The 27,020-nt window shown below is 39.6% G+C and overlaps 2 protein-coding genes across 5 annotated transcripts in view; one reads left to right on the top strand and one right to left on the bottom strand.

Moving 5' to 3' along the window:
- GRSF1 (G-rich RNA sequence binding factor 1) overlaps positions 1–5,302 on the top strand; it is a 31,446-nt gene extending 26,144 nt beyond the window's left edge. The window contains exons 9-10 of the mRNA XM_053703344.1: positions 1,099–1,192; positions 4,586–5,302. Of these exons, the coding sequence (XP_053559319.1) occupies positions 1,099–1,148 (50 nt within the window). The 3' untranslated portion in view covers positions 1,149–1,192; positions 4,586–5,302. The remainder of the gene's footprint in view (positions 1–1,098; positions 1,193–4,585) is intronic.
- A 17,014-nt stretch (positions 5,303–22,316) lies between these two features.
- RUFY3 (RUN and FYVE domain containing 3) overlaps positions 22,317–27,020 on the bottom strand; it is a 237,395-nt gene continuing 232,691 nt past the window's right edge. For 2 of the 4 annotated variants that reach the window (XM_053703337.1, XM_053703339.1), the window contains one exon: positions 22,318–22,701. In XM_053703337.1, the coding sequence (XP_053559312.1) occupies positions 22,558–22,701 (144 nt within the window). In that variant the 3' untranslated portion in view covers positions 22,318–22,557. Of the gene's footprint in view, positions 22,702–27,020 lie in introns of all 4 variants that reach the window. The other 2 variants (XM_053703340.1, XM_053703338.1) reach the window with 2 other exon arrangements.

Genomic DNA, 27,020 nt, shown 5'->3' with positions numbered 1-27,020 from the left:
TACACAAAGTGACGAACAAGCATCTATTTAATACTAAAATGCTGCAACAAATTAGACCATTTTATTATTCTAGAGGAATATCCTTTTACTTGTGCATTAAGAGGCAGTAAAATGACCAGTTTATTTATTTAGCCAAGTATTCCAGGATTTGTCTTCCTCAGTCAGCAACTGCAACTTGGCCTAGGCAGGGCCTGTTATTGTGAAGTAATACTGCTTAAAGGAATAGTCTAGTAAAAAATAAACTTTCATGATTCAGAGAGAGCATGCAGTTTTAAGCAACTTTCTAAATTTACTCCTATTAATTATTATTTTTTGTTCTCTGGGTATCTTTAGTTTAAAAAGCAAGAATTTAAGCATATGAGCCAGCCCATTTTTGGTTCAGCACCTGGGTAGGACTTTCTGATTGGTGTTTAAATGTAGCCACCAATCAGCAAGCACTACCCAGGTGCTGAAACAAAACTGGGCCGGCTCCTAAGCTTTCTTTCAAATAAATATAAAGAGTTAATTAGAAAGTTGCTTAAAATTGCATGCTCTATCTGAATCATGACATTTTTTTAATTTTGACAAGACTATCCCATTAATAAGTTATTTAGTATATGTAAAGGGACATGAAACCCAAAATTTTCTTTCATGTAGAGAATACCATTTTAAACAAGTTTTCAATTTACTTCTATTATCAATTCTGCATTGTTCTAATGTTATCCTTTGTTGAAGAGATATCTAGCTAAGGTAGCGTTTGTTTGAAGCCCTACATGACGGGAAATAGTGCTGCCATCTAGTGTTCTTGCTAATGTATAACATTGTTGCAAAACTGCTGCCAGTCCTGCAGACACAGTGCACACTCCTGAGCTTACCTTTCTTGCTTTTCAACAAAGGATAACAAGAAGACCAGGAAAATTAGAGAATAGAAGTAAATTGGCAAGTTGTTTAAAATTGAATGCTCTATCATGAAAGATAAATGTGGGTTTCATGTCCCTTTTTAACCTGCTGTTTGTGTTGTCCTGTTATAGTGAGTTACTTTAGTTTTTTGGCTTGCTTGAAATCAATGGTTTTACCTTCACAATACTAATGACGTGACCTTTCTATTCCTCTTTTTAGAACATGGATATTTAGAGCTTTTTCTTAATTCATCTCCAGATGGTAAATGAAATATGTTCCAGAAATTGTATTGCACACAACTACATTAATAAAGGTAATTTCTGACAAACATTCGTGCACTGATTAACCCCTTAGTGACCACAGCATTTTTCAATTTTCTTACCCTTGGGGACCAAGGCTATTTTTAGATTTCTACGGTGTTTGTGTTTAGCTGTAATTTTCCTCTTACTCATTTACTGTACCCACAAATATTGTATACAGTTTTTCTCGCCATTAAATAGACTTTTTAAATATGCCATTATTTTCATCTTATCATATATAATTTACTATAAAAAAAAAATATTATGGAAAAAAAAACACTTTTTTAATAACTTTGATCCCGAAAATCTCTTGCGCATCTACAACCACCGAAAAACTCCAATGCTAAATAGTTTCTAAATGTTGTCCTGAGTTTAGAAATATTCAATGTTTACATGTTCTTTGCTTTTTTGCAAGTTATACGGCAATAAGTGCAAGCAGCACTTTGCTATTTCCAAACCATTGTTTTTTTTTTTTATCAAAACTGGGGATAGTTACGCTGTAACACTGATATCTGTCAGGAATCCCTTTTTGATATATTTCATGCCACCATTTCACTGCCAAATGTGATCAAATAAAAAAAAAAATGTTAACTTTTTCATAAACTTTAGGTTTCTCACTGAAATTTATAAACAGCTTGTGCAATTATGGCACAAATGGTTGTAAATGCTTCTCTGGGATCCCCTTTGTTCAGAAATAGCAGACATTTATGGCTTTGGCATTACTTTTTGGTAATTAGAAGGCCGCTAAATGCCCCTGTGCACCACACCTGTATTATGCCCAGCAGCGAAGGGGTTAATTAGGTAGCTTGTAGGGTTAATTTTAGCTTTAGTGTAGAGATCAGCCTCCCACCTGACACATCCCACCCCCTGATCCCTCTCAAACAGCTCTCTTCCCTACCCACCTCACAATTGTAACCGCCATCTTAAGTACTGGCAGAAAAACTGCGAGTACTAAAATAAAAGGCATTCTAAAAAAAAAAAAAATTCTCCCCCCCCAATATATTTATTCTGCAGTGTTGGATTCCCCCCCCCCCCCCGCCCAAACAGCTCTCTAACTCCCCCCTCTACCTATTTGCCACAATCTTGGGTACTCTATAGAGTAGCTGTAGTGTAGCTGCCCCCCCTTCCTACTCCAAGATCCCTTTAACCAACATTTTTTACCCCCTCCCTCCTTCCCATACATTTTTACAGAGTGTAAATGTAGCGCTCACATGCCCCTGCCCCCTTGCTCACTTCAGGAACATAGGATTCGGAATTGACCAGCGATGGGCCAACCACCCACCTGCCTGCTATGGCTCCCACCCACCAACGATCTGCACTATCGCTGGCTGATGCAGAGAGGGCCACAGAGTGTCTCTCTGCATTGGTGGGTAAAACAAGGGTATTGCAGTGATGCCTCAATATATCGAGGCATCACTGCAAAACCCTGAATGCGATCACGATCGCTTCCAGCGCTTGAAACCGCATAGGACGTGCCAGGCACGTCCTTGGTCGTTATCGACCGATTTTTGTAGGACATGCCTGGCATGTCCTTGGTCGTTAAGGTGTTAATAAGCAATGGATGTGTGATAATTAAAATATAAAGTTAGTACCTGTATAAGCAGCAGTGTATTGGAAATATATCAATAGCCTGGAAAAAAAGGTGCCCCTCTGCTGGTCTCAAGCAGGAAATAGCTTGTGAGCCTATTTGCTGCAGGAGTATTTTCACAACCCTATGACTGGCTGATTGCTTTGCAATTGTCATTGTCTACCAATAAAGCAATGGCAGATCTGTTTATCAGCTAATGAATAAACACCTTGGGATTTTAACATAAAATCTTTAGTTATATGTAGTGAAACAACTTTTCAATATACTCTCAGTATTGATTTTGCTTACACATGTGTTCCCTTTCTATATATAAGGACAATTTAAAAGAATCCTAAAAAAACGGAGGAACCAGAAGTAGAATTTTGGAAGTAGTAGCTTCTAGGTTGTTAAACTTTGTTCTACAGTATATCATATAGAAGCATTAGGGTAGATCTCAAAGTGCAAATCGTGGTTATTTTTTGCTAAATGTGTTTTCTGCAGTATACGCACATTGCAGCAGCTCAACATGGACAAAGTGATACGTAACCAGAAATGTATTTCCATGTCCCTTTAATGCACAGTGCATGAAATATGTTATTGTGAGTTCCATGCCCCTTTTTATATGTTTAAAATACTGAACATATCTGGGGCTGGCTGGCTAATAAATAAATATATTGGTTGGTTGTGAGGGTAGGGGTTAATTCTTACTTCTAAATAGGAACAACCATTATATGTGATGCGTTAAAGGGACATTAAGTTCACAATTGATTTGCTCCTAAAATAATTAACTTTAAAGGGGAAAAAGTGCATTGCTGCTCCTCCAACAAAAGATACTGGGAGAATGAAGCAAATTTGATCATAGAAATAAAATGGAAAGTTGTTTTAAAATTGTATGCTCTCAAACTGTTTTTTTTCCGACCTGTCCTTGTGCCTTCCTGACAGGCCAGGATTTCAGTATTACCTTGGATGAGAGCAGGTAAAATAACCATGTTTACTAATCTGCTGATTATTTCATCTGTGCTCCAGTTCCCGTGTTCTATATTGAAAGGGGGGGGGGGGAAATGTGTTTCATGTCCCTTTTAAACAAGATTGCAGTATACATCCATGATTTATATTGCATGCTTTTTCTGTAAACATTGTGCTTGTTCCATGCCCCCTAAGGAGGCTTAGACTCAGATTTTGTACTTGCACAATGCCCACTACTGTTCCGAAAGAGAAGTCTAATTTAAAGGGACAGTAATGTCAAAAATTAAACTTTCATTAATTAAGATTAAACATGCAATTTTCCAAGCGACTTCTGTTAACAAATTGACTTCATTTTCTTGGTAAACGTTGTTGAAGAGCATACCTAGATAGGCTTAGGTGCTGCTGGTAGCTAGCTCAAGGTTGGTGGTTGCCCATATATGCCTCTTTTCATTGGCTCATCCGATGTGTTCAGCTAGCTCCCAGTAGTGCGCTTCTGCTCCTAAACCGACCCAGGATTACTCTTAAAAACAAAGGATACCAAAAGTACCTTTTTGAAAATGAAAAAATTGCAATCTCTATGTAAATCATGAAAGCTCAATTGTTTGTTTTTTCCATATTTTTTTTTTACACTTTTTTCATTATAGCAGAAGCATCCAAAATAATAAAAATGCAACATTTGATTTCTATTAAATTGAAGGAAAAAAAAAACTAAGTTGAATAAAATATTTGCTTTAAGTTCGTTATTATAGTTTGTCTCAGTTTTAGGCTACAATATACTTATGTGCGTATTTTAGAACTGTTATTGTTTGGAGAGCAAAGCTGAATCTATGTAGTTTACGTTGCTAACACTTTGACGTTTTATGTTTTATTCTAGGGCATCCTTTCCTGGAAATTAGATGGATCTTCTCGAACAGCCATTCAACAAATCCGTTTGTTTCTAACAAATTGATATCTTTACAAATGGGGAAAAAAAAAAACATTTTAGTTTGGGGTTAGCCTGCTGAATGTTAATCATAATAGCATTGTTAATCCAGCAGGCATTCAGTATCATTTTGGCAAGCGCCGATTCATTATTTGGTTGCAATGAGTTGGTAGGAAAAGTTCCTTCCTCTGCCGCAGGTTCAATTCTCTCATTTTGCAAAATATTCTAAACCAGCAATTTTTTTGTTATTTTTATTTTGCATTAAAGTGCCTAAGTTAATACAGAGAATGTGATGTGTGTAAGACCTTTTTAACGTGTTGGGTTTCTGCACAACAAATAAACGGTATAAATTATAAAAAAAATGAAAGTATTCAAATTCGGGATTGAAGGGTCAATAGGAAGATCTGTTTATATCCATAAAAGTTTACAAGACTTAATTCTCCCATGTAGCTGTAAACCGCATAGATACCGCTTGTTAAATTATACAGTGAACCATCAATGTTCATTGTTCGTCTTCCAGAATGAATGTTTGTTTCCTCCTCGTCGGTGTGGTGGGTTTGTTCTTTACATATTTGATTTGCAACAAATTATCAATTTATTAAAACCGTTTCATGAGTACAGTTGTATTTTGTTTTGGGGGATGGAACTAAATAAATACAACAACATTTATTTTGTCTTGACTGATTTCTGCCTGATCACTTACAGATTGAAAATGTAATCTTATGATTACATAGGTTTTAGAATCTGTTTGGGGGGGGGGGGGGGCGGTTAAGTTTTACTTTTACAAAATTGTATTCCAGCTGGAGATTTCAGCAACAGGATGGTGGACATGTAAACAATAGCTGCACCCTGCAGTCCTAAGTGAGGGAGTGCTATTAGCACCATTAATGGGTGTGGTATTGACTTCTCCATCAATAAATGACGCTAAGGGGGCAATTTATCAAGCTGAGGAGGAGAGGAGCACACATACGCTCCTGTCCGCCGCAGCTCGCCTCTGGCGGGCTGAATTCCCCTTGTGGAATAAAGCATTGCACACGAGCGCTATTTTGCGCCCGCGTGCAATCCCGCCCCCTGCCCACACACAGCCAATCACGTGCGGACAGGAGCTGTCAATCTCCCTGTCGGACTAGACGACCGCTGCTTGTTAAATATGGTGTGCAGGTTCTCCAAGTCCCATTTAAATATTGGAAATATCACACACAAATAAAAATCTTAAAGCATTATTGCCTTTAAAGAAACCTGGAACACATGGGTTTTTTTTCTTTCATGATTCAGATAGAGCATTCAGTTTAACAACTTTTCTAATTTTACATCTTTTTATCAAATTTTCTTGGTATACTTTGTTGGAAAGCAAGGAGGTAAGCTTAGGAGTGTACACGTGTCTTGAGCACTATTTCCTGCCATGCTATGCTCCAAACCTAGGTATGTCTTTAACAAATAATATCCTTGCACAGACCTGCCCCTGCATCAGTGTACAGCATGGTGACTTGCAAGATCCCACATACCAGAGAAATGCTGTGCAAGTGGTGATGAGGTTACTGATGCAGGAGCAGGTCTGTGCAAGGAGCCCACGGAATATTAAAGGGACTTTCATGATTCAGGTAGAGAATACAAGAATTAAAAAGTTTCCAATTTACTTCTATCATCAAATTTTATTGTCATGTTATTCTTTGTTAAAGAGATACCTAGATAGGTAGTGTGCACATGCCTGAAGCCCTACGTGACAGCAAATAGTGCTGCCATCTAGTGCTCCTGTTAATGTATAACATTGTTGCAAAACTGTTGCCATATAGTGCTGCAGACACGTGCACACTCTTGAGCTTTTTTTTCTGCTTTTCAACAAAAGCTAACAAGAAAACGAAGGAATTTTATAATAGAAGTAAACTAGAAAGTTGTTTAAAATGTTATGTTCTATCTAAATCATGAAATAAAAAATGTGGGTTTTATGTCCCTTTAATCATAGTCCTCATCTTAGCTGTGCTGCGGGTGATATGCCCCTGATGCATAGAGCGCCCATTGCCGGTATCTGGGAATGTGTAACGGAGCTAGTGCAGTAATGTGTGCAATGAGCTTCAGCATCTCAGAGTAACCTAGAAATTGTGCAATGGTCTGTAGAGACAGGGGCAGGTCTGTGCAAACGGTGAGACTGGGACTAGGTAGTTAGCCGTATGATGGCTACGGTGTAGATTGTCTCCACTGTACTTCAGTAGCATGGGATCTGCCTTTAACTAGTTGACCAAAATAAAGTAACCTTACTTTAAACACCTTGCATTAAAAATCATGCCATGTACCACACTCCCTATGAGGCCAAAAAACAAAATCTGTAATCTGCAAATAGCTGGTTTAGGCAATTTGCAGCATTTTTTTGAAAACCCATGTTAAAGATTTGGTTTTTGGCCTCACTATGGAGTGTGGGACAAAGCACAATTTGTAATAAAATGCAAAATGGTTAATGCCCAATTTAAGATTTGATTGGTGTCCTCCGTGCAATAAAAGAAACTATTTCAACACATTCCAGTGCAGGAGGGCCATTTTTTTTATTGTGGCAAGATCACAATATAATGTATTTAGGGACATTTGCTTTTTGACGTGCACCATGTAATCTTTTGCTCCTGTATTGGAATGGTATAAGCGCTTTATGCGGTCAATGCAAATGTTGAAGTTGTATGATTTTGTCAAATGATGACAAGCAAAATATCTGTGGTGGTGTTTTGTTTTTCTTAAGTTTTTGATATCCAATTTTAAAGCAAAAAATGCAAAAATGAGAGAAAAGTGGTTGCAAAACCAGGCATATTTCAAAGGTAATTGGTATTCAAGAAAACCTTTCCTATAGGATTTCTTTTGGAGGGTTTCATTGCAGAGATTTCCATGAAGCACAAGGAGCTACCAAAATATCTAAGGTAGGGTTTGTGAACCTTTGTCACCCACAAAGAAATATTGCTGGCGCACCACCACTGTTCAGTTTGCCTGACAGTGTCTTGTGACCGTCTCATATTTAGTATGCCAAATGATACATCTAGGAAACTTTCCCATCATGCCCTGGTGCAGATCACTGCACAAGAACTTAGTGACGGTCAACATCAGAATTTTTGTTGTTTAAAAAGGTAGATAATCCCTCTTACCCATTCCCCAGTTTTGCATAACCAGTTATAACAATACACATTTTACCTCTGTAATTACATTGTCTCATGAACACATGAACTAACGCCCTCTAGTGGTGAAAATCTGTCAAAATGCTTTCAGATTAGAGGCGGCCTTCAAGGTCTAAGAAATTGGCTTACGAACCTCCTAGGTTTAGCTTTCAACTAATAATACCAAAAGAGAAAAGTAAAATTGGTAATAAAAATAAATTGGAAAGTTGTTTAAAATGACATGCCCTATTTAAATCATGAAAAAAATGTTTTGACTTGACTGTCCCTTTAACAAAGTCTACATTTCTTGCATCACATGATCCTTTAATAAATACATAATGCACCTCAAGGCTAACAATAAAGACAGTGTTAAGTATACCAAGCTACACTACAAGGCAAAAAGTACAGCCTTTATTAACAGGTGCATGACCACCACCATGTCATCCCTCCAGAATTGCCAGAAGGAGAGCTCATCAGAGTGGCTACAACTGTTTTTTCTTTCCTAGGGGGACAAGGAGCAAAAGTGCTGAGTTAGAAAACTTAATCAGAAACCCCTTTTGCAGGGGTGAAACAGTTATATGTAGGCCGTTGTACTATTATTTTTTTTGCATTTTATGTCCCTTTTTAATTACACACACACAGAAGTGTGTGTCTGTGTGTGTGTGTATATATATATATATATATATATATATATATATATATATATATATATATATATATATATATACAGGGAGTGCAGAATTATTAGGCAAGTTGTATTTTTGAGGATTAATTTTATTATTGAACAACAACCATTTTCTCAATGAACCCAAAAAACTCATTAATATCAAAGCTGAATAGTTTTGGAAGTAGTTTTTAGTTTGTTTTTAGTTATAGCTATTTTAGGGGGATATCTGTGTGTGCAGGTGACTATTACTGTGCATAATTATTAGGCAACTTAACAAAAAACAAATATATACCCATTTCAATTATTTATTTTTACCAGTGAAACCAATATAACATCTCAACGTTCACAAATATACATTTCTGACATTCAAAAACAAATCAGTGACCAATATAGCCAGCTTTCTTTGCAAGGACACTCAAAAGCCTGCCATCCATGGATTCTGTCAGTGTTTTGATCTGTTCACCATCAACATTGCGTGCAGCAGCAACCACAGCCTCCCAGACACTGTTCAGAGAGGTGTACTGTTTCCCTCCTTGTAAATCTCACATTTGATGATGGACCACAGGTTCTCAATGGGGTTCAGATCAGGTGAACAAGGAGGCCATGTCATTAGATTTTCTTCTTTTATACTCTTTCTTGCCAGCCACGCTGTGGAGTACTTGGACGCGTGTGATGGAGCATTGTCCTGCATGAAAATCATGTTTTTCTTGAAGGATGCAGACTTCTTCCTGTACCACTGCTTGAAGAAGGTGTCTTCCAGAAACTGGCAGTAGGACTGGGAGTTGAGCTTGACTCCATCCTCAACCCGAAAAGGCCCCACAAGCTCATCTTTGATGATACCAGCCCAAACCAGTACTCCACCTCCACCTTGCTGGCGTCTGAGTCGGACTGGAGCTCTCTGCCCTTTACCAATCCAGCCACGGGCCCATCCATCTGGCCCATCAAGACTCACTCTCATTTCATCAGTCCATAAAACCTTAGAAAAATCAGTCTTGAGATATTTCTTGGCCCAGTCTTGACGTTACAGCTTGTGTGTCTTGTTCAGTGGTGGTCGTCTTTCAGCCTTTCTTACCTTGGCCATGTCTCTGAGTATTGCACACCTTGTGCTTTTGGGCACTCCAGTGATGTTGCAGCTCTGAAATATGGCCAAACTGGTGGCATCTTGGCAGCTGCACGCTTGACTTTTCTCAGTTCATGGGCAGTTATTTTGCTCCTTGGTTTTTCCACACGCTTCTTGCGACCCTGTTGACTATTTTGAATGAAACGCTTGATTGTTCGATGATCACGCTTCAGAAGCTTTGCAATTTTAAGAGTGCTGCATCCCTCTGCAAGATATCTCACTATTTTTGACTTTTCTGAGCCTGTCAAGTCCTTCTTTTGACCCATTTTGCCAAAGGAAAGGAAGTTGCCTAATAATTATGCACACCTGATATAGGGTGTTGATGTCATTAGACCACACCCCTTCTCATTACAGAGATGCACATCACCTAATATGCTTAATTGGTAGTAGGCTTTCGAGCCTATACAGCTTGGAGTAAGACAACATGCATAAAGAGGATGATGTGGTCAAAATACTCATTTGCCTTATAATTCTGCACTCCCTGTATATATAATGTATGTGTGTATGTATGTATGTATGTATGTATATATATATATATATATATATGTATGTGCTGTGTGTTTTAAAGGGACAGTCAAAAGTAAACTTTCATGATTCAGTTAGGGCGTGCAATTTTAACCCCTTGAGGACCGGGCATTCCAGACTAAAATTTCCCCAAAAGACCAGAGCATTTTTGCCATCACTCTATTTAAACAGAAGAGCCTTGCTTTTTTATTTACCTATCAAAACTAAATATTGTTTTGTTTTTTTAAACAGACAACCCAAAGTATTGATCTAGGCCCATTTTGGTATATTTCATGCCACGATTTCGCTGGCAAATGCGATCAAATAACTTTAGGTTTGCCACTGAAATTATTTACATACCACTTGTACAATCATGGAACATATGGTTTGTAAAAGCTTCTTTGGGATCCACTTTGTTCAGAAATAGCAGACGTGCATGGCTTTGTCATTGCTTTTTGGTAATTAGAAGGCTGCTAATTGTAGCTGCATGCCACACTTATTCCCAGCAGTGAAGGGGTTAATCAGGTAGCTTGTTAGGTTAATTTTAGCTTTAGTTTAGTGATTACGCTCCCACCTGACACTTACCCACCCCCTGATCTGTCTCAAAAACCTCTCTTCCCTCCTTCACCCCCCACTGGACACTCCATTTTAGGTACTGGCAGAAAGTCTTCCAGTATGCAGTTTTAGTCCTTTTTTTTTTTTTCCCCTTCATCTAACCCTCCCCCCTCGAACTAGTTTCTGCTATCTTAGGTACTGACAGCTGTCTGCCAGTACCCAGTTTTTCTATTTTATTATTTTTATTTATTAAAACAAACCATTTTTTTCTGTAATGTAGCTGTGTGCCCCCCCCCCCTTTTTACCTAACATCCCCATCCAATATTTTTTCCCCCTCTCCACACTAGGACTCCCTTCTCCCTCCCAGCATTTATTTTTGTTGTAGTGTAGCGGACCTACCTGTTTCCACCCCTCCCTCCCCCTCCAGCGATGGGCCACCCGCCTAACCTTCCCACACCACCAATGATCAGCACCACTGCTACCCAATGCAAGTCTATTTCTGCACTGCCCCACTCGTGGGGCATGCAGAAATAGCACAATTTCGCCACTGTCAGCGAGATCCCAGCAGAGAGGCCCAGGGCAGCAGCGTTGTACAGGGTACGGCACTGGTCCTTAAAGGCTCAATGACCAGCGCTGCTGTTAAGGGGTTAAACAAGTTTCCAATTTACTTTTATCATCAAATTTGCTTTGTTCTCTTGGTTGGTATTTGTTAAAAATTAAATCTAGGTAGGCTCATAAGCTAACTTCTAAGTCCTTGAAGGCCACTTATCTCAGTGCGTTGTGACAGTTTTTCACAGTAAGACAGTACTAATTCATGTGTGCCATATAGATAACATTGTGCTCACTCCTGTGGAGTCACTTAGGAGTCCACACTGATTAGCTAAAGTGCAAGTCTGTCAAAGGAACTGAAATAAGATACAAGGTAATCAGAGGTAAAAAGTATATTAAATGAATAATCTAGTAAAAATTAAACTTTCATGCTCAGATAGAGCATGCAATTTTAAGCAACTTTCTAATTTACTCCTATTATAAAATTGCCTTAGTTTTCTTGGTATCTTTATTTGAAAAAGCAAGAATGTAAGCATAGGAGCCAGCCCATTTTTAGTTCAGCACCTGGGTAGCATGCACAGATTGGTGTTTAAATGTAGCCACAAATCAGCAAGCGCTATCCAGGTGCTGAACCAAAAATGGTCTGGCTCCTAAGCTTACATTCAAATAAAGATACCAAGAGAACAAAGAAAAATTGATAATAGGAGTAAATTAGTAAGATGCTTAAAATTGCATGCTGTGATTCGTGAAAGTTTTAATTTTGACTAGACTTTTCCTTTAATATAAGTGTTGGTTATGTAATCCTGGGGAATGGGTAATAAAGGAATTATTTATATTTTCAAACAATAATTCTGGATCAGACTGTCCCTTTAAGTACACTCAAATAATAGTGTACCCAGTTTACTATATATATATATATATATATATATATATATATATATATATATATATATACACACATAGCATTTTTAGCGTGAACGTGGTCAGGATTATTACAGTGAATGCATAGTCCCAATAGTGAAGCACAGAGGTGGGAGTGTAAAAGATGTTGGGGGGGGGAGATGACATTTATAGATGGCACCATGAATGCCTGTGGATAAACAGAAATACTGTCTGACATGATGATTCCCAGTCTCCAAAAGCTCTGCAGACGAGGAATGAATATTCCAGCATAACGATGATCCAAAGGATACCGACAAAATCACAAGGGTTTCTAAAGAAGAAAAAAGTGAAACCTATGACCTGACCAAGTATGAATATAACACATTTGGGATATTTTAAAGAGAAAAGTAGAGAAACACAACCCCTCTACCAAAGAGCAGCTAAAAAAAATATCTCTGAAGAATGGCAGAACATCTCTCCAGAATTTGTGTAACACTGGTATCCTCCAGGAGGTTTTAGTCTGTCATCAAAAATAAAGGTGGACATACAGAGTATTGAGATTTGAATCTCAGTTGTGATGGGTGTACTGACTTGTTGAATTGAGTTCCTACTGTGGGGTCAGTATTTTTTAACCCCTTAAGGACCAGCGATGTACCCTGTATGTCACTGGCCTTTTTTTGGGACTTGATTGTTTTAAAGCGCGGTCTTGCCACCAACGTTGACACTGCTCTATTCCACAAAGCCTGCTGGAGGGAGGGCATTAATAGCGTGTTTTTGCTAGACTTGTGCTATTATGTCCTGAAAAAACCCTTAACATCCAGTGACATACAGGGTACATTGTGGTCATTAAGGGGTTAATATAATCTAAAGGGTTAGTTTTTAATTTGACATAAGAGCAAATACCCTACTGTAAAACTTAGAAGTAATACACTTACTAAAAGGTGATAGAATTTGGAGTATAAATAGCTTTACATGTGATAAACTTAAAGGGACACTGAACACAAATTTTTTCTTTCATGATTCAGCTAGCAGGGGTGTCCAAACTTTGCTCTCCAGAGGTTTTGGAACTACATTTCCCATGATGCTCAGCTAGATAAAATGCTGGCTGAGCATCATCGGAAATGTAGTTCCAAAACCTCTGGAGAGCAAAGTTTGGACACCCCTGACTAGAGCATGCAATTTTAAGCAACTTTCTAATTTACTCCTATTATCAAATGTTCTTCATTCTCTTGGTATCTTTATTTGAAATGTAAGTTTAGATGCTGGCCCATTTTTGGTGAACAACCTGGGTTCTTGCTGATTGGTGGATAAATTCATCCACCAATAAAAAAAGTGCTGTCCAGAGTTTTGAAACAAAAAAAAGTTTAGATGCCTTCTTTTTAAATAAAAATAGCAAGAGAACGAAGAAATATTGATAATAGGAATAAATTACAAAGTTGCCTAAAATTGCATACTCTATCTGAATCACAAAAGAAAAAATTTGGGTTCAGTGTCCCTTTAATTTCTTTCTAATGACACAATGAGTCCACGGATCATCTAATTACTATTGGGAATATCATTCCTGCTCAGCAGGAGGCGGCAAAGTGCACCACAGCAAAGCTGTTTAATATCCCCTCCCTTCCCTCCAACCCCAGTCAATCTCTTTGCCTACGTTAGAGCAAGGAAGTGGTAAAGTTAGGTGTTCGGAAAAGATTCTTCAAGCAAGATATTATTTTTTTAAGCAGTGCAAGATTGTTCTGCTTTGCTCTTGGGTGTAGCTGTAGTCCATATCAGTCTCTTCAGTAGAGCAGTGGTGGCTTTAAAGCAATGGGAGCTTGTGGAACATAATTCTCACTGCGCCTCCCATGTATTTATGCTGCCCTACCCATGCAAGCCTGAGTAAGATTACTCAGTCTTTGTTTCTATCCACAGGTCCATGTGAGGGAACTGGCCTCCCAAACCTAGTGAGCTGCCGTGCTGCCTGGCAGAAGTATTAAGGTAAGTGCTAACTTTATATTTTTCTGGGACATGCAGAGAAAAATGAAAGCACTTTTACTTTCATTGGAACAAATTACATTCCTATGACAGGGAAATATTTATTAATGAGGAGAATCTGGCTCTTGGTGGTGTATGTTTTTTATACTTTACTCCCGACGGCTGTGTTAATTGAATTAGCCAATCAGGAGTTTTAAGGTTACGCCCACGATGGGCGGAGTTAGATACAGCAGCAATTCCTATTGCGCACCTTTGTTCTAGCCCTGTTTGTCACTTCCTGTGTCTCCAGAGGGAAATGTAGCTGCGTCATAGATTCAGTAGCGTTGCCGTTACGGACCACAGTGTTTACAGAGTTGAGTCCGGATCAGTCACAAAGTAGTTTACTTTGTTAGAGGTAGGCAGGTAAGCACCTCAGCAACGTTAAGCTGAGGTGTAGAGTTGTTCGATAGCCATTTTGGGGGCTAAGATGCAATTTTAATAGTTGAAAAATAAAGCAGCTATTTTGTTCGTTTAAAATTTAAAGGAACCGTAACAATTTTTTTTTGCCTTTGTTGGGGGATATTTTCTGAGTTAAATATCAGTTGTCTGTTTATTGGTGAATAAAGATGGACCAAGAAACTCTGCAAGATGTTACATGTTCTTTATGATTTGATGCTAATGCAGAACCACCAATCCCTTTCTGTTCCTCATGTATTGAGAGATCTATACATTATAGGGATAGACTTTTTTCTGAGCCAACATTGTCTAAGGCGGATACTGTTGAGGAGTCTTCTGACAATGTTCAAGATATGTCGCAGCTTTCTCCTCAAGCGTCCCAAAGTTTAGCGTCCATACAGCCATTGCCCTGCGCTTCCTCTATTACTCCACCTGGAGTTACCTTGCATACCTAATGTCATCAGCGGTATCTGATGCGTTGTCTGCTTTTCCCATGCTGCAGGGAAAGCGCAAGAGGAAATGTAATTAATCTGTGAATAAGGTTGCTGACACAGTAGTGGCTATTCCGAATGTTTCTTCCCACAAACCTGAAGAGGAAGATACTTCGGTAGCATCGGAGGTGAAATCTCAGACTCAGACAGCGTTATACCTTTAACTGATACTGAAGTTGTTTCTTTCAGGTTCAAGCTTGAACACCTCTGTTTGTTACTTAAAGGGCCACTGTAAGTAAATATTTTCTATGCCTGTTACTAACTACCCCAAATATGCTTTTTATCAATAGCATTTCATTAACATATCTCTACCGTATATCAGAAATCTTGTCTGCAAATTTAATTGTTTTCCAAACCCACTCCGTGGGTATCCTTTGCTCTGTACCAATCCGTTTACAATACCTAGGTTTCAAAATGGCGCTTTAAACACAAAGTTATTGGTTTAAGAATTTTTAACATGCAGTACTGAAAATAGTGGGCAGGATAACGTGACATCATCGGCGAATAAAAGATATAACTTTTAGAACGTTATGAAACTTCGTTTTGGAGAAAATATAGGTCAGTAGGTTTTAATTAATGTTTATTAACTTTAATATGTTAGTTGTTTAGCTTAAAAATTATAACAAAGTAATCCTTTAAGGAGGTTTTTGCTACCCTGGATGACTCCTACACTACTGTCGTAGTCAATCCTAAGAAGTCTAGCAAACTAAACAAGTATTTTGACGTGCCCTCCATGGTGGAGGTATTTCCTGTACCAGAGAGGGCTACAGAGATTATTGCTAAGGAATGGGAGAGACCAGGTATCCCTTTTTCTCCATCCCCTATATTTAAAAGATGTTTCCTATCACAGACTCTATCAAGGAGTCTTGGCAGATGGTACCCAAAGTGGAAGGAACAATTTCCATGCTAGCACAAGAGAACTACTATTCCCATAAAGGATAGTTGTTCCTTTAAGAATCCTATAGATAAGACGTTAGAGGGGCTGCTCAAGAAGATGTATGTACACCAGGGTTTGCAATGGCAACCTGCGGTTTCTATTGCTACTGTCGGCAGCATACTGGTTTGATGCGTTGTCTGATTCTATTCGGACAGACATTCCCCTCGAAGAAATCCAGGAAAGGATAAAGGCCCCTAAATTGGCCAATTCCTTTATCACGGATGCTTCCCTTCAGGTTATTAAGCTGGGAGCTAAGATTTCTGGTTTTGCCGTCCTGGCCCGCAGAGCCTTATGGTTAAAGTCTTGGTCTGCGGATGTGTCATCTAAGTCTAAACTTTTGGCGATTCCTTACAAGGGAAAGACCTTGTTTGGAGCAGGTTTGACGGAATTCATTTCTGAAATTACGGGAGGAAAGGGCCATTTCCTCCCTCAGGATAAGAGAAACAACCAAAAAGGGACGTCAGAGTAATTTTTGTTCCTTTCGAAATTTCAAGGGAAATCCTTCAACTCCCTCTTCCAAGCAGGAGCAATCCAAGTCTTCCTGGAGGCCCAATCAGTCTTGGAACAAGGGAAAACAATCCAGGAAGCCTGCTATTGAATCAAAAGCAGCATGAAGGGTCTGCCCCTGATCCGGGACCAGATCTTGTGGGGGACAGACTTTCATTCTTTACTCAGGCTTGGGTTCGAGATGTTCAGGATCCCTGGGCGGTGGACATAGTGTCCCAGGGATACAAACTAGAGTTCAAGACATTTCCTCCCAGGGGCAGGTTTCTGCTTTCAAAATTATCTGTAGACCAGACAAAAAGAGAGGCGTTCTTACACTGTGTTCAGGACCTCTCCGACCTGGGAGTGATTGTTCCTGTTCCGATACAGGATCGGGGTCTGGGGTTTTATTCCAATCTGTTCGTGGTTTGCAAAAAGGAGGGAACCTTCAGACCAATTTTAGATCTCAAAAGTTTAAACAAATTCCTCAGAGTGCCGTCAATCAAGATGGAAACTATTCTTTCCATTCTTCCTTTGGTCCAAGAGGGTCAATTTATGACAACGGTGGATTTAAAGGATGCATACCTGCATGTCCCCATCCACAGGGACCATCACAAGTTTCTAAGGTTTGCATTTCTAGAAAAACACTTCCAGTTCGTGGCTCTTCCATTCGGCTTTGCCACAGCTCCCAGAATTTTTTCAAAGCTTCTGGGATCTCTGTTGGCGGTGCTCCAATTGCGGGGCATTGCAGTGGCGCCTTATCTGGACGACATTCTGGTTCAGGCGCCATCCTTTCAACAAGCAAGATCCCACACAGAAATGTTATCTTTCCTGCGATCTCATGGATGGAAGGTACATTTGGAGAAGAGTTCCTTAGTTCCAAATACAAGGGAAATTTTCTTAGGAACCATAATAGATTCCGTATCAATGAAGATTTTTCTGACAGAAGTCAGGAAATCAAAGATTTTCGATTCTTGCCTCCACCTCAGGCCTCTGCAGTTAAGCATGCTCAGTCAGTGGAACAGAGATTATGCGGATCTGTCTCCGTGATTACAGCTGGAGCAGGAGACAAGGGATTCTTTGGTGGTTGTCTCAGGATCATCTCTCACAAGGAACCTGCTTCCACAGACCCTCTTGGGTGATTGTGACACCAGCCTTCTGGGATGGGGAGCAGTCTGGGGCTCTCTAAAGGCTCAGGGATCATGGACTCGGTCGGAGTCTGTTCTACCCATAAACATTCTGGAGCTGAGAGCAATCTTCAATGCTCTTCTGACCTGGTCTCAGTTAGCCTCGGCCCGGTTCATCAGGTTCCAGTCAGACAACATAACTTCTGTGGCTTACATCAATCATCAGGGAGGAACTTGGAGTTCCTTGGCCATGACAGAGGTAGCCAAGATCATTCAGTAGGCGGAGACCCACAATTGCTGTCTGTCGGTGATCCACTTCCCAGGAGTGGACAACTGGGAGGCGGACTTCCTGAGCAGGCAGACCTTTCACCCGGGGGAGTGGGAACTCCATCCGGAAGTGTTTTCCAGTCTGATTCTCAAATGGGGACATCCAGATCTGGACCTCATGGCATCGCGGCAGAATGCCAAGCTCCCGAGGTACGGGTCGAGGTCAAGGGATCCTCAGGTGGTACTGATAGACGACCTGGCGGTACCTTGGAATTTCAGTCTTGCATACCTATTTCCTCTATTTGCTCTGCTACCTTGGGTCATTGCTCGAATCAAGCAGGAAAGGGCGTCTGTGATCCTCATTGCACCGGCGTGGCCTCTGAGGATTTGGTATGCAGACCTGGTCATCTCTTCCCCCTTGGAGACTTCTACTTCAAGGGCCCTTCCTTCATCCAAATCTAGTTTCTCTGAAGCTGACTGCTTGGACATTGAACGCTTAATTTTATCCAAGCATGGATTTTTCAGAATCGGTCATTGAGACCATGATTCAGGCTCGTAAACCTGTGACTAGAAAGATTTACCACAAGATATGGCGTACATATCTATATTGGTGTGAATCCAAGAGCTACTCTTAGAGTAGAGTTAGGATTCCTAGAATTCTTTCTCCAAGAAGGTTTGGAGAAGGGTTTATCGTCAAGCTCCCTAAAGGGTCAAATATCTGCCTTGTCTATTTTGTTACATAAACGTCTGGCGGACGTACCAGACGTGCAATAGTTTTGTCAGGCCTTGGTCAGGATCAGGCCTGTGTTCAAGAGTTACTCCTCCCTGGAGTCTTAATTTAGTTTCTAAGGTTCTTTAAGGGGCTCTGTTTGAGCCTATGCATTCCTTAGATATTAAGTTGTTATCTTGGAAAGTTTTGTTTCTTGTTGCTATTTCATCTGCTCGTAGAGAATCGGAGGTCTTGGCATTACAGTATGAGTCTTCTTACCTTATTTTTCATTCAGATAAGGTGGTTTTGCATACTAAGTTAGGGTTCCTCCCTAAAGTAGTTTCAGACCAGAACATTAATCAGGAGATTGTTGTTTCTTCCTTGTGTCCTAATCCTTCTTCTCAAAAGGAACGGCTTTTGCACAACCTGGATGTGGTGCGTGCATTAAAATTCTATTTACAGGCGACTAAGGATTTTCGTCAGTCTTCTGCTCTGTTTGTGGTATTCTCTGGGAAACTTAAGGGTCAGAAAGCTACGGCTACTTCTCTTTCTTTGTGGCTGAAGAGTATCATTCACTTTGCCTATGAAACTGCTGGACAGCAGCCTCCTGAGAGAGTTACGGCTCATTCTACGAGGGCTGTTTCCTCTTCATGGGCATTCAAAAATGAAGCTTCTGTGGAACAGATTTGCAAGGCTGCAACTTGGTCCTCTCTTCACACTTTTTCAAAATTCTATAAATTTGACACTTTTGCCTCGGCTGAGGCCGCTTTTGGGAGAAAGGTTCTTCAAGCAGTGGGGTTGGAGGGAAGGGAGATGATATTTAACAGCTTTGCTGTGGTGCTCTTTGCCGCCTCCTGCTGGGCAGGAGTGATATTCCCAATAGTAATTAGATGATCTGTGGACTGATCGTGTCAAGAAAGAAAGAAATTTATCAGGTAAGCATGAATTTTGTTTTTACTGAGTATAAATAGCTTTACATGTGATAAACTTATTTTTTTTAAAGTGGGGTCAAAAGCTTCCTATTATAAATTACCTGTTCTGTACTCATGTCTGAGGCTACTGGTTACAAAATGCATAGGTTTGTCTCTACATTAAGAACCTGTAATCCTTTATTCTCCTACTGGGAAAACTATAGAAAAATTGACAATAGAGGAGTTCAGATGTTTCCAGAGGATAAAAACTAGACATTATTTCTATTGAAAGCTCTGCATTATACAATTTGACAGATTCACAGAAAAAAAAAACACCAATTTGGACAAATTTCTCAAATTTTTGTTATCCCAAAGATCTAATTCACTAAAATGTGAGGTTTGTGAAAAGCCTTTGTTATAATAGTATTGCATGGGTGTGTCTTTTAGAAGTCTGAATTCTTGGTGAACAGCCTGACCACACATATTTACTCTGCTTTATTTAGGCTGTAAAAAAGCATTGCTAAGATATGTGCTTTATGTGTAATATATATGTGCTCTCCCTATATCAGATAAGTGTATTTTTGTTTTTAAAATGTGAGTTTTTCAAATGAAGGGAATAAAGAGTTAAACCCACTTTATGTTGATTACAGTAAAGATCTTTATATTTTTGCAGCACAAACATTTACATCTGCTGTTACTGCAAACAGCACCTTACACCTGTGATTGACGATTGGTTTAATTACCTTTTCAGATGACAAGTTACAATAAACATACAGAGAATGCAGACAGCTTGTGCAGCAGCAATGTTTTAACCCATTATACAATTGTATACAAACACAAAATATAACATAATAAAGAAAATATAATAAAATCTCAATCTGCGCTTTATATTTACATTCCTTGGTCTCATCGATATCTTACACTAAGTGCTAGAAATTGTAACAAATAAGTGCAAAAGCAGTTCAGAGCTTTTCCAGTGTCTAAATATAAGCTAACCCTGCATCATCAGAATCACTAAGCCTGACGCCTGCAGCTTTAAGAAGTCTGCACGCCAGGAGCAAATAGGCTCTTGTATCCATTCTAAATCTGCTTTGACAGCTTATGGTATTAGGACGTTAGCGGGAGATATTTGGACAAGTAGAAGTGACAAGATACACAGATGTCAGCCAATCTGTACTAAGCTTGTGGCATGACTAGAATTTAAAGTGTCATAATGCATACGATTTACTCAACAAAATAGTTCATTCCCTTCTTTTCATTATTTTAACATCCTCGTTAAACCTTTGTTTAGCTTTAGAGACATTTTCCCCTTTATGTTACATCTAAATACATAAAATGTTAGCATTTATTATAGTACTTTGTTATTCCATTTAAAAATAAAATAAAAAATATACCCCCCCCCCCAAAAAAAAAGTAATTATCCATAAAAGGTCCTACATATACTACTGTGTCGTAGCTACTGCTAAGCAGTGTTAGGGGAAATTGTGATGAGATGACAGTGCAAGGGACACCAAGAGGATATGAGAGAGAGAGAGAGAGAGAGAGAGAGAGAGAGAGAGAGAGAGAGAGAGAGAGAGAGAGAGAGAGGATATAAGAGAGAGAGGATATGAGAGAGAGAGAGAGGGGATAAGAGAGAGAAAGGATAAGAGAGAGAGAGAGAGAGCGAGGGGATAAGAGAGAGCGAGGGGATAAGAGAGAGAGAGAGAGAGAGAGAGAGAGGGGATGAGATGAGATATATATATATATATATATATATATATATATATATATATATATATATATACACATATATACAGGAGCTGTATATGGCCAATACACTTTTGACTTCCATGTCTCCTTACAATTACTTTAGTTATACATAAGTGGGCTATTTTTACATTTTCAATTAACCATTTTATGTGTATTACAGGCTCTCCTAAACATTCTGTGGTTATCAATGTAATCTCCCTTGCAATTAGTAGACAAACTATTTGTGTACGAAATTAGAGTTACATTACCCAGATGATTATGCTTAACATGATTCATATTCTTCCAATTTGCGTTTTGTTAATATGTGTTACAAGGTGAACTGGTTTAACCATAGAATAATAAATATTACATAATGGTCACTGCTTATATATATATATATATATATATATATATATATATATATATATATATATATATATATATATATATATACACATATATACAGGAGCTGTATAAGGCCAATACACTTTTGACTTCCATGTCTCCTTACAATTACTTTAGTTATACATAAGTGGGCTATTTTTACATTTTCAATTAACCATTTTATGTGTATTACAGGCTCTCCTAAACATTCTGTGGTTATCAATGTAATCTCCCTTGCAATTAGTAGACAAACTATTTGTGTACGAAATTAGAGTTACATTACCCAGATGATTATGCTTAACATGATTCATATTCTTCCAATTTGCGTTTTGTTAATATGTGTTACAAGGTGAACTGGTTTAACCATAGAATAATAAATATTACATAATGGTCACTGCTTATATATATATATATATATATATATATATATATATATATATATATATACACATATATACAGGAGCTGTATAAGGCCAATACACTTTTGACTTCCATGTCTCCTTACAATTACTTTAGTTATACATAAGTGGGCTATTTTTACATTTTCAATTAACCATTTTATGTGTATTACAGGCTCTCCTAAACATTCTGTGGTTATCAATGTAATCTCCCTTGCAATTAGTAGACAAACTATTTGTGTACGAAATTAGAGTTACATTACCCAGATGATTATGCTTAACATGATTCATATTCTTCCAATTTGCGTTTTGTTAATATGTGTTACAAGGTGAACTGGTTTAACCATAGAATAATAAATATTACATAATGGTCACTGCTTATATATATATATATATATATATATATATATATATATATATATATATATATATATATATATATATATATATATATATATATATATATATATATAATACTGTATAATCATCTGCATATCTGTCAAAAATGAGATGTCCACTATATCGCTTCTTTCCTTGTCATTTGTCTTCTGAGAGGCCAGGTGTCACGTCACCGGATGGATCCTTTCTTTTGGGTCTGCATAGTGACGTATGAATATCTCCGAGATACAGTGTGTACTTTTACTATTGTCCTTTTATACAACAAGGTGCTCCTTAAGAAGGACTGTTGGAGTACTGCTGTATCAGTCTTTTGTGACATGGGTTACAAACCCGCTCTGGGTGAATGGAAGAAGGAAGAGGAAGTTCGTTGGTGGAACAATTGGAACAAAATATCCCTCCACAGTTCTTGCATTCATTCTGTGTGAAAGAAATTAAGGATTTAGTAACAGTATAACATGTAACCTTAGATATACATGATTGTGTTAAAAGTGTAAAATGAGTAAACAATGCCTTTACTAATGGTTTTTAGAGGTTGAGAAAAATAAATAAATAGGAAAGACAAAACAATTCAACCCTCCATACAGGAACAGACTGAGACCAATCAGGGCCTTGGGTAAGAATTAGGGAATGGCCCCCTACTGTCTCACAATGACCCAAATGTATTTACATTTATGCAAATGAACATAGTAGCCTCTCTGTCCTGCCCCCACCAGGCCCCCCAACCTCCATGGCTAGGACCCCCAAAGTCAAGGGCCAGAGACATAGCCCTCACAGTGACAGACCCCCACAGCCCCTCCCCCCTACTCTAGGCCTTCCTGAGCAACAAACCCCACATCCAGACACAAGGTCTCCACTAAGTCCACACTTAACTGCTTAGTTACTGATTAGGCAGCTGTCAGCCCCAGCTTTAGCAGCACACCAGTAGCCATGAAGATGCCATTTGTGGGACCACATTCTATTTGCCAGCTGATCAGTCCGCCCAAGCCTCCACAGCATGTAATCCTGCATATATGCAGAAGCCAAATATATATATATATATATATATATATATATATATATATATATATATATATATATATATATATATATATATATATATATATATATATATATACATATATACACAGGTATATGTATTGCTTCAGACCTAAGGAAGAGAGGAAACTCTGTCTTGTCTTTTATTATGTAATGTTAGACCAATAAAAAAGTATTAGTGCATACTGCACATATAAATGTATGAAAAAACATAATTTATGCTTACCTGATAAATTCCTTTCTCCTGTAGTGTAGTCAGTCCACGGGTCATCCATTACTTATGGGATTATATCTCCTCCCTAACAGGAAGTGCAAGAGGATCACCCAAGCAGAGCTGCTATATAGCTCCTCCCCTCTACGTCATACCCAGTCATTCGATCGAAACCAAACGAGAAAGGAGAAACTATAGGGTGCAGTGGTGACTGGAGTTTAATTTAAAATTTAGACCTGCCGTAAAAACAGGGCGGGCCGTGGACTGACTACACTACAGGAGAAAGGAATTTATCAGGTAAGCATAAATTATGTTTTCTCCTGTTAAGTGTAGTCAGTCCACGGGTCATCCATTACTTATGGGATACCAATACCAAAGCTAAAAGTACACGGATGACGGGAGGGACAGGCAGGACCTTTACACGGAAGGAACCACTGCCTGAAGAACCTTTCTCCCAAAAACAGCCTCCGAAGAAGCAAAAGTGTCAAATTTGTAAAATTTTGAAAAGGTGTGAAGTGAAGACCAAGTTGCAGCCTTGCAAATCTGTTCAACAGAGGCCTCATTTTTAAAGGCCCAAGTGGAAGCCACAGCTCTGGTAGAATGAGCTGTAATTCTTTCAGGAGGCTGCTGTCCAGCAGTCTCATAGGCTAAACGTATTATGCTAAGAAGCCAGAAGGAGAGAGAGGTAGCCGAAGTCTTTTGACCTCTCCTCTGTCCAGAATAAACGACAAACAGGGAAGAGGTTTGTCGAAAATCTTTAGTTGCCTGTAAATAGAATTTCAGGGCACGGACGACGTCCAGATTGTGCAGAAGTCGTTCCTTCTTTGAGGAAGGATTAGGGCACAATGAAGGAACAACAATCTCTTGATTGATATTCTTGTTAGTGACTACCTTAGGTAAGAACCCAGGTTTAGTACGCAGAACTACCTTGTCTGAATGGAAAATCAGATAAGGAGAATCACAATGTAAGGCTGATAACTCAGAGACTCTTCGAGCCGAGGAAATAGCCATTAGAAACAGAACTTTCCAAGATAACAGCTTGATATCAATGGAATGAAGGGGTTCAAACGGAACACCCTGTAAAACGTTAAGAACTAAGTTTAAACTCCATGGTGGAGCAACCGATTTAAACACAGGCTTAATCCTGGCCAAAGCCTGACAAAAAGCCTGAACGTCTGGAACTTCTGACAGACGCTTGTGTAAAAGAATGGACAGAGCTGAGATCTGTCCCTTTAACGAACTAGCAGATAAACCCTTTTCTAAGCCTTCTTGTAGAAAAGACAATATCCTAGGAATCCTAACCTTACTCCATGAGTAACTCTTGGATTCGCACCAATGTAAGTATTTACGCCATATTTTATGGTAAATTTTCCTGGTAACAGGTTTCCTAGCCTGTATTAAGGTATCAATCACTGACTCCGAGAATCCACGCTTTGATAGAATCAAGCGTTCAATCTCCATGCAGTCAGCCTCAGAGAAATTAGATTTGGATGTTTGAAAGGACCCTGAACCAGAAGGTCCTGTCTCAGAGGCAGAGACCATGGTGGACAGGACGACATGTCCACTAGATCTGCATACCAGGTCCTGCGTGGCCACGCAGGCGCTATTAGAATCACAGATGCTCTCTCCTGTTTGATCCTGGCAATCAGTCGAGGAAGTATCGGGAAGGGTGGAAACACATAAGCCATGTTGAAGACCCAAGGTGCTGTCAGAGCATCTATCAGAACCGCTCCCGGGTCCCTGGACCTTGATCCGTAACAAGGAAGCTTGGCGTTCTGGCGAGACGCCATGAGATCCAGATCTGGTTTGCCCCAACGCCGAAGCAGTTGTGCAAATACCTCCGGGTGAAGTTCCCACTCCCCCGGATGAAAAGTCTGGCGACTTAGGAAATCCGCCTCCCAGTTCTCCACGCCTGGGATGTGGATCGCTGACAGGTGGCAAGAGTGAGACTCTGCCCAGCGAATTATCTTTGAGACTTCCATCATCGCTAGGGAACTCCTTGTCCCTCCCTGATGATTGATGTAAGCCACAGTCGTGATGTTGTCCGACAAACCTGATGAACCTCAGAGTTGCTAGCTGAGGCCAAGCCAGAAGAGCATTGAGAACTGCCCTTAATTCCAGAATATTTATTGGAAGGAGACTCTCCTCCTGAGTACATGATCCCTGAGCCTTCAGGGAATTCCAGACAGCGCCCCAACCTAATAGGCTGGCGTCTGTTGTTATAATCGTCCAGTCTGGCCTGCTGAAGGGCATCCCCCTGGACAGATGTGGCCAAGAAAGCCACCATAGAAGAGAATCTCTGGTCTCTTGATCTAGATTCAGCATAGGGGACAAATCTGAGTAATCCCCATTCCACTGACTTAGCATGCACAATTGTAGTGGTCTGAGATGCAGGCGTGCAAAAGGTACTATGTCCATTGCCGCTACCATTAAGCCGATTACCTCCATGCATTGAGCCACTGACGGGTGTTGAATGGAATGAAGGACACGGCAAGCATTTAGAAGTTTTGTTAACCTGTCTTCTGTCAGGTAAATTTTCAGTTCTACAGAATCTATAAGAGTCCCCAAGAAGGGAACTCTCGTGAGTGGTAATAGAGAACTCTTTTCTACGTTCACCTTCCACCCATGCGACCTTAGAAATGCCAGAACCAACTCTGTATGAGACTTGGCAGTCTGGAAACTTGACGCTTGTATCAGAATGTCGTCTAGGTATGGAGCTACCGAAATTCCTCGCGGTCTTAGTACCGCCAGAAGAGAGCCCAAAACCTTTGTAAAGATTCTTGGAGCCGTGGCTAACCCGAAGGGAAGAGCTACAAACTGGTAATGCCTGTTTAGGAAGGCAAACCTTAGGTACCGATAATGATCCTTGTGAATCGGTATGTGAAGGTAGGCATCCTTTAAATCCACTGTGGTCATGTATTGACCTCTTTGGATCATAGGTAAGATTGTCCGAATAGTTTCCATTTTGAACGATGGAACTCTTAGGAATTTGTTTAGGATCTTTAAGTCCAATATTGGTCTGAAGGTTCCCTCTTTTTTGGGAACCACAAACAGATTTGAGTAAAACCCTTGTCCGTGTTCCGACCGCGGAACTGGATGGATCACTCCCATTAATAAAAGGTCTTTTACACAGCGTAGAAACGCTTCTCTCTTTAACTGGTTTGCTGACAACCTTGAAAGATGAAATCTCCCTTTTGGAGGAGAAGCTTTGAAGTCCAGAAGATATCCCTGAGATATGATCTCTAACGCCCAGGGATCCTGGACATCTCTTGCCCAAGCCTGGGCGAAGAGAGAAAATCTGCCCCCCACTAGATCCGTTTCCGGATCGGGGGCCCTCACTTCATGCTGTCTTAGGGGCAGCAGCAGGTTTTCTGGCCTGCTTGCCCTTGTTCCAGGACTGGTTAGGTTTCCAGCCCTGTCTGTAGCGAGCAACAGTTCCTTCCTGCTTTGGAGCTGAGGAAGTAGATGCTGCTCCTGCCTTGAAGTTACG

Source organism: Bombina bombina, chromosome 2 (assembly GCF_027579735.1).
Source record: "Bombina bombina isolate aBomBom1 chromosome 2, aBomBom1.pri, whole genome shotgun sequence".
In the NCBI taxonomy this organism is placed as follows: Eukaryota; Metazoa; Chordata; class Amphibia; order Anura; family Bombinatoridae; genus Bombina; species Bombina bombina.
This window is presented reverse-complemented; position numbering and strand designations above follow the sequence as displayed.